The sequence below is a fragment of the Sus scrofa genome, chromosome 7 (assembly GCF_054392235.1).
Source record: "Sus scrofa isolate SSC_HxYL_T2T_F1_AM1 chromosome 7, Sscrofa_HxYL_maternal_Yorkshire_Landrace_v2.0, whole genome shotgun sequence".
Taxonomy (NCBI): domain Eukaryota; kingdom Metazoa; phylum Chordata; class Mammalia; order Artiodactyla; family Suidae; genus Sus; species Sus scrofa.
The window spans coordinates 14,587,443-14,602,880 of record NC_139389.1 but is presented as its reverse complement, the minus strand read 5'-3'; the positions used below and the strand labels follow the sequence as shown (position 1 = coordinate 14,602,880).

The following is a 15,438-nucleotide window of genomic DNA, read 5'->3' as shown; positions in this document are numbered from 1 at the left end:
TTTTTATATACCGAATTTTGAAAACAACGTAGCTAATACCATATTTTCTCTATCACTAATGCATTACTTTTAATCAAACCTTGACCTTATCAAAGCAGTTTTTTGGGGTAGCAGCCAACTACACTGCCTTTCATGAATGTTACCTGAGACGGTTGATAAGGGATTACTGTGTTTTTTTGAATTAGGTTCCCAGAGGTGGGATTAGTGAGGTTATAAGCATTTTTATGACTCTTGACATATTGGTAGCAATACTACACTTGCAAAGATTTTGATACATTTTGCTGGATTATTTTCCCAAAGGATTGTATTAATTTATAATGCTACCAGAAACGCATGAGGCAAGTGATTTCCTTTCACCTTCAAATGTTTAGACTTTGCCTTTAATTTTTTTTCTGCATTTAAAAGTAGATGGAGGAGTTCCCATCGTGGCTCAGTGGTTAACGAATCCAAATAGGACCCATGAGGTTGCAGGTTCAATCCCTGTCCTTGCTCAGTGGGTTAAGGATCCGGGGTTGCCGTGAGCTGTGGTGTAGGTTGCAGATGTGGCTCAGATCCCGAGTTGCTGTGGCTCTGGCATAGGCCGGTGGCTACAGCTCCGATTCGACCCCTAGCATGAGAACCTCCACATGCCATGGGAGCAGCCCTAGAAAAGGCAAAAAGACCAAAAAAAAAAAAAAAAAAAAAAAAAAAGTAGACGGAAACGGACATTTATAAACTATTTAGAAGTCTGAAGCATCAAAGGAAATTCCCAAAATTCCAATTTCGAATTCCATCATGTTCAATTTTTAAATTGCTGGAGCCCTAATATCAAAGACGTAACGAATTCATGCCACCTTGATATGTCCTGCTCACCCAGGAAATCTTAGGGTTTTTCTGGACTTAATAGCTAATGTGTGCTTAGGTTGTTTTATTTGAGAAAATGATAATTAATGGTGACTGTCTTATGGAAATGCTGCTTATGTATTAAAACAATTCATATTTTAATTAAAAACAAGGTCATGTATTTTTATTATCTGATTATTCTTATTACATGTATTTCTGTTCTTCTCCTTGAATAAAAGAGGAGACTGTAAGTGTATGCCCATTAATGGCGAACTCATTATATCTGTAAACATCTAACAAGGCTGAGGAGAAGCTGTCTGAGAAATTTCACCTTCTATTCTTCCTTCCTAGCCTATGGAAAATTGTACTTCTCAATCCCTTTGCAGGTGGGCAAGACCATGTGACCAGCTCTGGCCAATGAGATTTGGGAAGGAATGCTCTATGTCATTTCAGAGACGTGGTAATAGAAATTCTTTGTGTGATTCTCCAGGTTCTTTCTTTTCTTGCACTAGCAAACCTGGATTCTGACTGACCACGTGAGGGACAGTGCCACTCCTCTCCCCCATCCTTTACCTCTACAACCTGCACTAGAATACATGAGCAAGAAATAAACCTTGGGTGTATTATGAAAACTGGCAGTTAGTTTGTTTTTGTTGCATGACCTTCCCTGAATGGTACCTCAGGTGTGGTCACAGCTTATACTGCCAAATCCACTCCCCCAGCCAAAGAGCATGAATAGGTAAAGCAAGATTTCTGGAGCACCTAACAAGGGAGGTTTATATTGCCCTGAGACACTAGTTCTGAGGGGAACTGCCCTTGCATTTCATAAGCACCATATACAAATAGAGTTATTAAAATGTATGGAGAAAAAAAGAATCCTCAGAACAACAGTTTAGATTTATAATAACAAACTTCAGAAAACTCATAAAAGCCCATCTGTTCTGTGAAGCATTCCAACAAAAATGACCACTTGGCGCTCACTCCTCTGAGCCACCACTTGCATCATATTTGTGTTATGTGGCTCTCACATCCCCAAGTGTGCCTCAATTTCAGAGCACTGCAGGGCAAGTAAGTTTATTGTGTTTTCTGCATGGTGGTTCACCTAAGATAAATGAATAAAGCGAAAAAAAAACCAAAGGGAACAACAACAAAAACCTATCCCTTTCTACAGATGTGAATGCTGGAATTTGAAGTTTAAAAAAAAAAAAATCAAAAGCAGAAGAGTGCATTTTCTCTGTCCTTCAAAATTGCCATTTCAGGAGTTCCCCTTGTGGTGCAGTGGTTAACGAATCCAACTGGGAACCATGAGGTTGCGGGTGCGATCCCTGCCCTTGCTCAGTGGGTTAAGGATCTGGCATTGCCGTGAGCTGTGGTGTAGGTCACCGACACAGCTTGGATCCCATATTGGTGTGGTTCTGGCGTAGGCCGGCGGCTACAGCTCCAATTCAACCCCTAGCCTGGGAACCTCCACATGCCGCGAGAGCGGCCCTAGAAAAGGCAAAAAAAAATTGCCATTTCATAGGTCTCCCCACCCTCTATATCTACAAAGAAAGATCTCTGACAGTAGACACAGGGAAACAGAGAAATAACCATTTCAGAAATGCGCAACTCAACCAACTGCTGTGTCCTGGATGCTATGGTTTAATGTGGAGTTTGTTCTTTGGAGTAAGAAAATTGTTGATTGAGATTGAACATGTTACCTAAGCAAAGACAAAGGAAATTCAGGGTCACCTACCACATCCCAGGCACTTGCTAAAGCACATCACATAAATTAATTCAATTAGCTCTCCCCACATCCCTAAGTTTTTCTCACCTGTAAGTGAAGATAATAACAGTATCTGTGAGGATTAAATGAGATTAGGTATGTGAGAGTTCTTTGTAAACTGAATGGGAGAACCACAGAAATGAAAATTACTATTTGCAAAAAGATGGCTGTTTCTAAAAGATTAGATATTTTCTTTTGGGTGCAGGAAAAATACAGCTTGCCTTGTGATGCTTAGTAAGGAACAGCTACAGGTAAAAGAATATTCATTTTTAAATGGCATCTTTATGAACTGAGAGTTGGAGGAAGGGAAATGAGTAAGAGAGAGAAAAGAGATGAAGATAAAAACAGGGAGGCATAGAGGGCAGACAGACAGAAAGATATCAAAGAGCAGAGAGAGAAAGAAAAAAGAGACTGAGCAAATGAAACTTGTTAGAGGATGTACTGAGAGATATATACAGCCTGTGTTAATTGGGAGGATACTGGGTATCACCTTCCATTAAACCTCAGAAATTTTGAGACATCTTACTTAAGAAGAGGCAAATAATATGCCTTTAGGCATGATGGGAGGAAGAACTCTGGGCCCTCTGGCTGGTCTCAGATTTGTTGGATCTATACTTTATTTTTAAGTAGGCACTTTCAAATTTTGCAATGAAAGAGTGTTGGAATATGCAGAGGCTCACAGCAGGCGATAGAATAGATAGCCAGATGTCTGACTCCTTAGTCTGCAGTCAGTACACAAGCAACCACTCCAAGTGCTACCCTTCCCACTCACAGGCATCTTGGTGCATTCATGCCATAATTCTGTGTTACTGAGAGTCATGCTCTGGGCTAGTCTAGCCATGGTACACATGAAGAGAAGCCCTTTCCCACAAAGAAACCTTGGGGCATGCAGCTAAAAATTGGCTCCATTCCTAGGATCTGACAGGTCTGATCTAATTCTGAAAACTACAGAATCCTTCCAGCTAAGCCCCCAGGGTTTCCTCTGGAACCAGTCATCTTCTGCAAGGTCATAAAGACAAAACATTGATGAGAGACTAGAACCCTACCTGCTGTGAACCCCATGCCTCGCCTCCATGCTTTCCATGTGTCTTCTCATCTAATCTTCCCAATTTCCATGAGATAAGGACACTTATATTTATGGTTCAGATGAGGAAACTAAGCTCAGAGAGGTTACTTTCCACTAGACCACAGGCCTAGGTAGGGTCAGAATCCTGAAGTCAAACCAGACCCTGCCTTTTCATATTCACATTTTCAGAAAGACAGGCAGAGGAAACTCTTCTTGTTCCTAGCTCTCCCTTCACACGGTGTGCATGTGTGCATATCTGACGCTCTGTATTTCGTGAACTCACATCAAAACAAAGGAGGAAACTTTCAAAAATATGCTTATTGCAAAACACATACACACACACACAAAATAATATAACAACTCTTTTTTTTCTGAATTCAGATAAGGGTTTAAAGTCATTAAAGATGCCTCTGGCAAAAAAGATTCCCAAAGAATAGGTTGAAAGTGAGAGGTGAAATAGAGAAAGACTATCAAGGGAGGTACCACTAGAGATGCCAAAATGCACAAGGCCTCTGTTTCCAGACAGTGTTGAGATGAGCCTCAAGACAGAAAGCTAGCGTTTAGAGGAAAGGTTAAGGCATGGAGAAGGAAAAAGAAGCTTCTACTTTCTCTGCCAAAGGAGACACAAGGGAGAAAGCAGAGAGTGTTGATAAGGCAGTGAACTCTGAGCTCTGACAAACCATTAGAGCTCCCTGGATCCTTTTTTCCATGCCTACCTCCTCACCTAAGCCAGAAATTTTGGTGGTTTCTAAGGCAACATTGTCCCAACTTTTCTCAAAATTTTATTCTTTTAGTATATTAACAGACATTTAACAGAAAGAGGATGCCTGGCCCAATACATTTAGAGGACCATGCCCACAACATCCCCCCACCAGGATATTCCTAATGAGCATTAGAATATTAATCACTATAGGAAGACCTAAGGGAGACACATCTATCAATTTTATTTAAGCCACAGTCTACAAATTTTATATATTTATTTATTTAATTTTTAGGGCCACATCTGCAGCATATGGAAGTTTCCAGCCTAGGGGTCAAGGCAGAGCTGCAGCGGCTGCCCTACATCACAGCCATAGGAACACAGGATCCAAGCCACATCTGCAACCTAAGCAGTAGCTTGCACCAACGCCAGATCCTTAGCCCACTGAGCAATACCAGGGATCAAATCCGTGTCCTCACAGAGACCATGTTGGGTCCTTAACCCAGTGATGAGTTTCTTTTTTTTTTCTTTTTTGGCTATCCCTCAGCACATGGAGTTCCTTGGCCAAGGATCCAGTCTTAGCCACATCTGCAACCTATGCCACAGCTGCAGCAACATCGGATCCTTAACCCACTGCAGTGGGTCAGGTATCGAACCTGTAACCTTGCCACTGCAGAGACATTTTCGATACCCTCGTGTCACAAAAAGAACTATATTTATTTATCTATAGATGTTCTCAAATTTAATCTTCCCTAGAACAGAGGTTTGTTCAACAGAAATGTTATTTAATGGAAAGATGGTGGAATACTCTTCTCATCCACTGCTGCAAGGCTCCTGGGACCAACTGGAAAAGCTGCCTTTTTGCAAGCCAGGCCTCTGCATGAAGATTTTCAATACCCATTAACACCTACGGTCTGAGGGGAGCCACCCTTCTTGGGAGCCAGCAGAAGACACAGCAAAGCTTTATAAATGAAACAAAGTTGATCGTAAAGTTTTCCGAGTCATGGTTTAAGAATGGTACTTTCTTCACCTGAGCACTATTCTATACCTTTTCAACTCTTACATAAGCAAAGAGAAAGGAAAGATCTAAATGTACTTCTGTTGGTTTAACAGAATAATATTCTGTAGGAAAAATAGCAATGAAAAGATTTCGTGTAAATCTCCTGTTTCTCTCATCCTGTTGAAAAATGTATCTGCAGAAAGACAGTTGGGAGGCCACAGAATACAAGGCTCCTGAACCTCACTACCTATAAACAGACACTCCTTTTAACCTGGTGAAGGTTATCAGACTTTCAAATCCTGTAACCTCAAAGCATAAATCATTCTAAGTAGACACTGTTCAATTACCTCTAACATTTTAGGTGATCATGCCCATCCCTTTTCTATTTTTTCAGATGTATTTACCTCTTTTACAGTAACAATGGGACACTAGGAATGAGTTCCTAGCATTTAACTAAATTTAGAAGATTAGAGCATGAAAAGATTGGAAGGCCTTATAGCCACAGCTATAAAGTGAGATAAGTACCATGTTACCTAGGAAATATAATGTCCTTCATGCTCACAGTGCAAGGAGTTTCACTTTCTCAGAAGAGTCTTTGAACTGTGGAATCAGGTTCAAACACTACATTTACAAGCAAAGAAATTTTACCTCTGGTTTCTCATCACGGTCTATATCCTAAGTCTTTATTGAAATATCAATATCAATAGTACCAGTACCCTCATCCTCTGACTTGAAATTGGACTAGAACAATTAAAAAGCTGTAGGGTGAAAATATTTTTCATGATAGGGTATCATGCAAGCCAAATAATTAAATTTTCTTAAGAAGTAAAATGGCCTATTATAATTTGTCCTACATATTTCAACTCAGAAAAATTAAATTAGACAGTTCCTACCAAATGAAAAAGTATTTCTAACAAGCAAGCATTTTTCATGGGTCACTTGGGATTCTATCCATTAGACATGAACTAGATTAAGTTTCTGAGTATAACTAGTCATTGCCTACAACAAAATTTAATATCACTTATGAGTAAAAACCCAAACATTGTGATGGTTTTGTTCTAGCTCTCTTTTTTTAAAAACCAAATAAGTAGTATAATTAGCATTTATTTGAAAAAAATAAGTTCTATTTCTTACTATGAACTGTTTCCCTCACTATTTTTTTTAATTTCCCCAATACATTATTTTTTTTTCTACTGTACAGCATGGTGACCCAGTTACACATACATGTATACATTCTTCAACTGTAGGTTTTCTTTGAATAAAAAGATCATCTTTGGGTTTCCTAGAGAAGCTAAGACAATGCCTTGGTACATTGCAGCAAGTAACCAATGCTTTAGAGTAAAATAATACACTTTTAATATAGTTGGTCAGATACAAATAAAATTAAGCAATGTATGGATGGGACAAATCCTACAAACTGGTTCCCCACAAGACTCTAAATGAAATATCCTTATTTGATCTGACAATCACACCTCTCTAACATTATACAAAAAAGCTACCCCAAATTACCAAAGGGTTATTTTATAATTGCATAGCACTAGCACAAACAAAACTCCTCAGAAGCATCTAAAAGCTATAGGAAAAAAATGACTTTATCTTAACACAAGTTTTGTCACTCACTTGGCAAATATGACCTTACACAAATTGTCTTCTCCCATTTGCATTCTACATGCCTCAACTTCAAAATCTAGGCAATATTGCCAAACTCCCTATCAGTCTCACAACAAGATGAGAGAGATCTGGGTCCTGGTAGTCAACTTAAATGATGTAAGTTGAACCAAATGATATAAATGTCCCTAACAATAGATTTTTAAAAGTCTCATTTCTGAAACTAAGATCACTCTGGTTTATTCACTGAATCCCTAGAATCAAAGACTATTGAATATGAAGGACTTGTAAAGGTAACTAGTTTTACTCATTGCACTGAAATAGGAGGAAAACAAAGTTCCTCCAAATGAAGCAACTTACCTGGGGTCTTAGAGGTAATCCAAAGCACAGCTAAGGAGCCATAGCTCCGTCCAAACACTTACACAACTCTGTGGTCTTTCCACCACACAACAAAACTTTCCAGTAAAGCCTGCACTACTATGCATGAGAGAATTATTCTAATAAGTAGAAGGAAGTATTGAAAAAACGAAATCAATGTCATATGCCAATTTAGGCCTCTATTTAATCCATCAAACTATTCATAGATTTTTGGTTCTACACATATCCAGAAGATACACAGACCCACATTCAGGCATTACTCTTTGAGGCTTGCCTGAGTGAACAGCTGTTTGCCGAATCATGAATGTCCTCAACTGGAAATAGATATCTTGAAGAAAGCTGGCAAACCTAACCCCAAGCTCAGATCCAACTAAGGACTAAGTTATTCAGTGATCGGTAAGACCACTTAGTCTACCCAACCAAGAATCCCTTCTTTACACGGTGGTAAGAATATTTTAATTACAACTCAGAGGGGAAGCAATTGATTCAGAAGTCCAAAGACATTTACTCAGGATTTCTTGGGAATGGTATAAGAGCTATGGAATCAAGTTCAAAGGCAACCTGACATTGCCTCCCTTGAATTTGTTTAAATGAAATAAATTTCACATTTCTTTTTCTTCCCTAGTACCATACTATTGTTTTGCTATATAAGTTCTACTTCATGTTGTTTCAGAGAGAGCTATATTGTAGTGGAAAATAAGCTAACTCCATATGTATTTCTAGAAAAGTATATTACTGTCTAAGCACATACACACACACACACACACACACAAAATACTGGGAAACCCAATGGTAATCACAAGTCCAGCTGGGGCTGATTTACCCCTGTCTTCCCATCTCCAATTACATCATGAAGGTTACAATTTTCTGTTGCCCCAATTATCCTAGAGTCACTAGGCCTGGTCCCCCAAAGACTGCATGCACAAGAAGGGACGGAGGTAGCATTAGCTTAGTTCAGATTTAACAACTCTTCCACCTTCAAACTACACACAAAAAAAATTACTCAAGGCCAGTTCCATTCCCCACCTTTTACCTTATTTCTCCTTTTTACTTAAAACAGAAGTTACTTTTCCCTTCTCTAAATCTCTATTAAGTAGGTATTTGGTTTCTTCATTTTTATTTACTGTATACTACCCTGTGATGTTTTTGGTGATTTTTTTCCCAAACTTCACTCTCTGCTTATCCTTTGAAGCCTTTCCCAACTTCCCCCATAAGGGGCCTAGCTCACTGCTAGGATTCTCCCTTGTAAATGGTACAAACATACCACAGTGTATATAATACCTTTATTTGTCTGCCTATTGATCACCTAAGGTAAAGATAATGCCTTAACACTTTTGTGTCCTCAAATCTTATAATACTTCCCAGCACAAAATGAATATTTGATTAATTAATTAATACCATAAATTCCTGACGGTTAGCCCTCTCCAATTATAGGATATTTGCTCTTTTGGTTTTTGTGACTATTGTCCCAATTGTAACTGTCCCCTTTTCCATCTGCCATCACCCTGTGTCACCTATAGTCACTGAGATCAGGTGGCCTCAGTTCACTTCATTGGCACTTAAGTACCACACTACTATGACTGGAGATGAAATCAGGGACACCCGTCTTACACAGGGGAAGCAATAATACTAAGCTAATGTATGGGGTGGTCGCTTCAATATCTAGGAGAGAATTATGGAAAATGTGTACTTTCTCTCCCCTCACACAAAAAACAAAGTTTACGCCCCTGGGCTGGCCACAAATCCAAAATAAAATGGGGCAATGATCTGTCAGCTGTCTTAGTTGCTAGAACATTTCATCAGTCCAATGGTCAGATATTTGAGGAGTTAGCAGGAGATGTAAAGCGCCCTTTTTTACTGGGGACCCTGGCTGGTTCAAGAGGGATTTGCTGGAGAATCAATTCCCTAAACAGCATGTTTTGTTTTCCCTCCTTTGTATGTAGGCAGATTGTCTTAAGCTGCCAAAGTAGGAAATAAATGACATTAAAAATGTATCCCTGTGAAGAAGCAAATTATCTCTTTTATTCTAATATTCATTAGAGATTTCCTGAAGTTTTGAAAACAACACAAAACCACCAGTGACATTCTTGTGATTCTTCCCTTGGACTGCATTTAATTTCAGGTTCTCTCTTCACTTTAAAGTTGCTAATGTCTGAAGCAGTATGCAGTATCACGCCAGCTTTAATTCAGGTGAAGCTAAAATTAGAGGTAAACTTGCTAGTTAAGTGGTCTCCTATCACATATCACACCAAAGCTCAAAGTAGACACTTAGGGCTAAATTTTTTAAAGGGCTCTCCAAATTTGCATTGACAAAGCCTTCATTGGTATGCATGAGCAGCTGTCTGGTTACCCACCCCACCCAACTGCAAGCTGGTGACTTCCTTATCAAAAGCCGTACAAATCCTGGGCTAAGACAGTAATTGCAAATTGATAAAGCATTGAAACATTGACACAAAACTGCAACCATCAAGCTCTTAGCCATTGTGCTAAAATGAGCTAATCTACATAGACAATCAACCATACACTCAATATTTGAATTTTTCTATAATGTTTGCCTTTAACTCAGTGGTGATATACATATTTTCATTCAGTATAGTATCACTGGACCATGAGCAAAGTATCTCCTCTGATACTGGAGAATAAAGCCCATACAACCTAAATCTCCAGAAGCCGATTTGTAAACCAATCAATATAACAAAACAGATATATTTCTTTCCTCCCATCCACTTAATCGCCGTATGAACATTGCTATGGACTGAAGGATTGTATCCTTCCAAAATTAATGTGTTGAAGATGTAACCTTCAAAGTGTGTACATGTGGAGTTTTCAGGAAGTAATTAGGGCTAGATGTGTTATGGGATTAGGCTCTTATAAGAAGACAGACCAGGGAGCCTGCCTGCTCTCTCTCCCTGCCATGGGAGGACACAGCAAGAAGACCACCTGCAATCCAGGAATGGAGCACTCATCAGAAACCGAATTGGCTGGCACGTTGATCCAGCTTTCAGAACTGGGAGAAAATAAATTTCTGTTGTCTCACTCACCAGCCTATGGAATTTTTGTTACTGCAGCCCAAGTTGACTGAGACAAAGAAACAGTTATATAGATAATGACTACAAATGTGTAAATAAGGTTTCTATAATAGTTGCTTTGACATTGGTATCATTGTATGGTTCCATGTAAATTTAGATCAGCTCCACATCATTAAGTACAGTTGCAGTTTAAGTCTTCAGCTAGTAAAAGTTTATCTCTTTGTTTAGCCCATTTGAAAAAGGTATTCCCTTTGGGGGACTGTTTAATAAGTCAAAGACATAACAGAAACAGTGTTGACCTCATTAACATGCTCCCTTCTCTTGTTTATAACTTGGTCATAAACCTTCATAACTGCTCAGTAAGAAAACCGTCTGGATGATAATAGTACTCAGAGGGGGTGTTGTTTGCAGATCAGTGAAGCCAGGCCACATGTCTCTACACCAAAGAGCTTTAAAAGTGCTACTCTCAGTGAAAACAAAATTACTTTAAAAATTATTAACACATCAAGACCACTATATAGAAAAGAATGTAATAATCATAATATAGAAGAGATTTTTTTTCTTTACACATCTGATCTAAATCAGGTTTACTCACACATTCACTTGATTCTAAAATCCAATCACCTGCAAGGCTCATCTTAGATTCAAATTAGCTTTTGGAAATGTACATACATGCTTACACACACACACAGACGTACACATTTACACATCGATAGTGATTTCTGTCCTAATAATCAATGTTATATGAAAAACTGGGTAAATGAGTTACATTTATTTTGCGTTTCTCTTTTTCTCTGCATGTGTATGTGTGTGTTTGTCTACACTGAAGAGTCAAGAAGAGGACAGAAACCTCTAATCTTTTTGTTTTTTTGTTTGCTTTGGGTTTTTTTGTGTGTGTGCTTTTTAAGGCCACACATGCAGCATATGGAAGTTCCCAGGCTAGGGATCAAATTGGAGCTACAGCTGCCCATGCCACAGCCATAGCAGAGTGGAATCTGAGCCACGTCTGTGACCTACACCACAGCTCATGGCAATGCTGGATCCTTAAACCACTGAGCAAGGCCAGGGATAGAACCTGTGTCCTCATGTACACCAGTTGGGCGTGCTACTGCTAAGCCACAACAGGAACTCCCAGAAACCTTTACTCTTTGAATTTGCTCTTATGATCTCTAAAGTGTTGGTAAGGTAAGCTGCTCACATACACAGCTGCTCAGGGAATATGTTTAGACAAAAATACTGAAGCTCACAGAGGGGGAAAAATGAATCAAAGGCAGTACTCTAGATGTGGTTGTTTCTTATTTAATTAATACTATCTCATTAGCAAAAAAATAATAATAATAACTTTAATTTAAAAAATATATTGAACGTCATCTTTTCATATTCACTGAATACCTGCACTCCATACTCTACAGAACCTGAACAATATCCTAAAGTAAAAGCTGACTTCTAAAACTCCATCAGTATACATGTCCAAGTTAGAATCCAGAATTGAGGAGTTCCCGTCATGGCTCAGTGGTTAACGAAGCCAAATAGGAACCATGAGGTTGCCGGTTCGATACACGGCCTCGATCAGTGGGTTAAGGATCCGGCATTGCCATGAGCTGTGGTGAAGGTTGCAGACGCAGCTTGGATCTGGTGTTGCTGTGGCTCTGGCGTAGGCTGGTGGCTACAGCTCAGATTGGACCCCTAGCCTGGGAACCTCCATATGCTGCAGGTGCAGCCCTGGAAAAAGACAAAAAGACAAAAAAAAAAAAAAAAAAAAAAAGCATCCAGAATTGAGATTATAAAGTGTGAAAAATACTGCAAAAAAAAAAAAAAAAAAAAAAAGAATACTTTAGAAGTAAATCAAGTTCACCTTCACCCAGTAATCAATATGAGAGTTACCAGCGGTGAGTCAACCAGACTCAGGTTGTCTGTGCCTCACCCCTGAAAGAGGCTTTCTAACTGTAGGAATTGTAGATCTCATATAACTTGTAGATCTAATTTCCAATTAACAGAAACAGCAGCTATGAGAGGACCAAGTTAAACAAGGAAGCAGTTTGAGAAATCTAGATGGGAGAACTTTCTCTAGGATAACCATCTGGGTTTACTCGACAGGTATAAGGCACAAGGTGTACCTGGACGAGGTGGGGACATTCAGTTCCCAATGAAAAGCTATTAAGAGACACCAACCAAAGATAGTGTGTGGATCTTAACTGGATCCCACTTTGAACACACTAATATTAAAATGCACCTAAAGTCTAATGGGGGAAATTTGAATATGGATGGGATATTAGTTAATATTAAGGGCTTAGGAGTAATAATACAATGGTTAAGTAAGTGGTTAAATAGGAAAATGTCTTTATTTGAGGAGAAAAACCTTCTACAGTATTTAGGGATGAAAAATCATAGCCTATAATTTATTTCAAATATTTCAGCAAAAAAAAATTTAAAGCAAATATGGTTGAAGTTACACTATTAAATTTACCTAATGCATGCATGGGTGTTCATTATACTATTCTCTTTACTTTCCTAAAGATTTAAAAGTTTCCTGATAAAAAGTTAAAGCAAATGAATCTGAGTTAATAACTAAACTATTACAGAGATGACATTATTTCAGTGTTCTTAAAATTCTGGATAAAAGAATGTACACAAATGCACCTGAAGATATTTTATTAGGGAATTGATTTGCCAAATAATTATTATAAAATGCAAATCCAGGAGTTCCCATCATGACACAGCAGAAAGGAATCTGACTAGCAACCATGAGGTTTTGGGTTCAATCTCTGGCCTTGCTCAGCGCATTAAGGATCTGGCATTGCTGTGAGCTATGGCGTAGGTGGCAGAAGCGGCTCGGATCCCGAGTTGCTGTGGCTGTGGCATAGGCTGGCAGCTGTAGCTCTGATTGGACACCTAGTCTGGAAACCTCCATACGCCTTAGGAGTGGCCCTAAAAAGCCAAAAAAAAAAAAAAAAAAAAAAAAAAAGAAAAGAAAGAAAGAAGAAAAAGCAAATCCCAGTTTAGTTCATAGTTGATTTACCTGTTGAAAGTAATTTAATACCTGATTTCACTAGTAAATTAGGAAGAGCATAACTCTTCCCCCAAATATTTTGAGGATGAAATGAAGTAGTTTTATAAACTATATGTTGTGGCATAAATGCTACTTACAGTCACAAGTCTAGTTCTGCATTGGCTCTCGCTTTATAATTTTCTGATCGTAATGAAATGTTCCTACTCAGAAATAGAAATTTATCCCTAGATCCACAAGTGTAAACTTCCATGACTTCAAGTACATTTCCTATTTATCTGTCCTCCACCAAGGAAAGAAACAACAGTACTTCATTTCCAAGAAAAGCTAACATATGCATATGCATACATTTAGAGTAGTTTATGATTATTGAAGATAGTTCTCTCAGTATATGCTTTAATTTCTCCCCAATTCACCTTACATCCTTCCAAAATACTGTTAAGATCAAAGACCAACCTTATCAAATCAAAAGAGATGGCTGTTTCTGCAGTTTACTGGGGTATCTGAAAAAAGGAGATGTTATGAAACCCTATACTTTGCAGGTTTTGAGGACATCACACAGATGTTTAACTTCTAAAAATTCTAATTCTCTTCACCGATATCTGCTCTACTTACTTGAACCACATCTCCTTTTTTGTTTCATCGGCACCGAGATAAATCATTTTATACGACTGGTTATGTGAGAACTGACTTATTGCAAGGACCAAGTTTATCAGAAATTAATTTTTCTTCTAGCCATATGTCAGGACCCTGAATATTATTTCCATTATTTAAAAATAAGTAAATTACCAAATCATAAGCAACTAAAACACATTTCAATGGAAAACTAAATATTTAAACTTACACTGAACCAACAAGGCTATCAGGAACTTAGAGTTCTTAAAATTAAGGTGTTGGTCTACGGAGTTATAATTTCCTGCCAGTCATTTGCCATAGCAAAGGACAGGAGGCTCTTACCACAAAGGATGCAGGATGCTCATTTAAATCCAGGACCAAGGCAGATAACATCATTAAGTTTCAAAGAGTACGTGAAAACTGAGACAGGACACCTACCTGGTTAGCGGGTGGTCCAGCAGCCAGCAGCAGTGGTGGTGGACTGGGCAGGAGTAACAACTTGCTCCATCAACTGAGATGCATTGGAGACAGCTGATAACCACAGCCACTGAGAGAGAAGGTATCTCAGCAGAGGCCAATAAGGACTTAAGGAGCAGGGAAAGCTACAAAGCATATATTTCCTCCTTGTTGCCTTGGAACTTCTCACTCCCTGTTCATTCACTGTCCTAGAAGAAGAAAAGGACAGAATATTTGAGAGAGAAAAATGCCCTTATTGGGATTTTAAACTAACTTAGCAATCAGAGTCCAGTTTCGGAGAAATACAACTATTATTCTGAATGTTTAAATACTACCTATAAATTTCAATCCTACTGCCAACAACTGAGAGCACAGCATCTAGTACTCTGGCTCAGACCTCACAAAGGCTGCTTGCTTAGCTAAAGATGGAGAACACAAAGATGCTAATAAAGAACTGAATTCTTCTTACCTTTTCTTTAGCTTGATTTTCACAGGGTAAACTTTTCCCTTGACCCAGCTTTCCTGGCTTTTTGGATTATGTAAAACTGTCAGTGTCTGCCACTGTAATGTGTTTTAGCACAGCAGGCTCATGATATGTGGCAGCTGGGAGCAAGTATGAGCTGGGAGCTGGGTCAGCCAGCTTCCAAGAGAAACCAGGGTTTTCCCACAGGGATTTAAAGGCAAATGTACATTACTACCTCCAGACCAGAACAAAATTTCGACCCTAGTACTGAGAGAAAGAGAGTAGGGTCAAAGACATTATAGACTTAAACACTATAAAGGAATGACACCCGTCGGCAACAATGGCGTGAAGAAAAGGAGCTTGACAACAGGGAAAAGCGGAGATAAACAAAACGGGCAAGGAGTGTAGTAGGATTTAGTCACACATAGAAGCCAAGAAGGTGACAGCACAGCACTTAACCTGGATTGAGAGGAAAGGGAGGAAGGGTATTCTTCTACATGTCTCTCAACTTGATTAACCATTTGGGGAG

The 15,438-nt window shown here is 38.9% G+C and overlaps 1 protein-coding gene across 9 annotated transcripts in view; it reads right to left on the bottom strand.

Moving 5' to 3' along the window:
* Nucleotides 1-15,438, bottom strand: part of LOC110261733 (uncharacterized) — a 1,083,992-nt gene that overhangs the window by 643,882 nt on the left and 424,672 nt on the right. For 6 of the 9 annotated variants that reach the window (XM_084967484.1, XM_084967486.1, XM_084967492.1 and 3 more), the window contains one exon: nucleotides 14,429-14,655. In XM_084967484.1, coding sequence (XP_084823610.1) covers nucleotides 14,433-14,655 — 223 coding nt within the window. In that variant the 3' untranslated portion in view covers nucleotides 14,429-14,432. The other 3 variants (XR_014809655.1, XR_014809658.1, XR_014809660.1) reach the window with 2 other exon arrangements.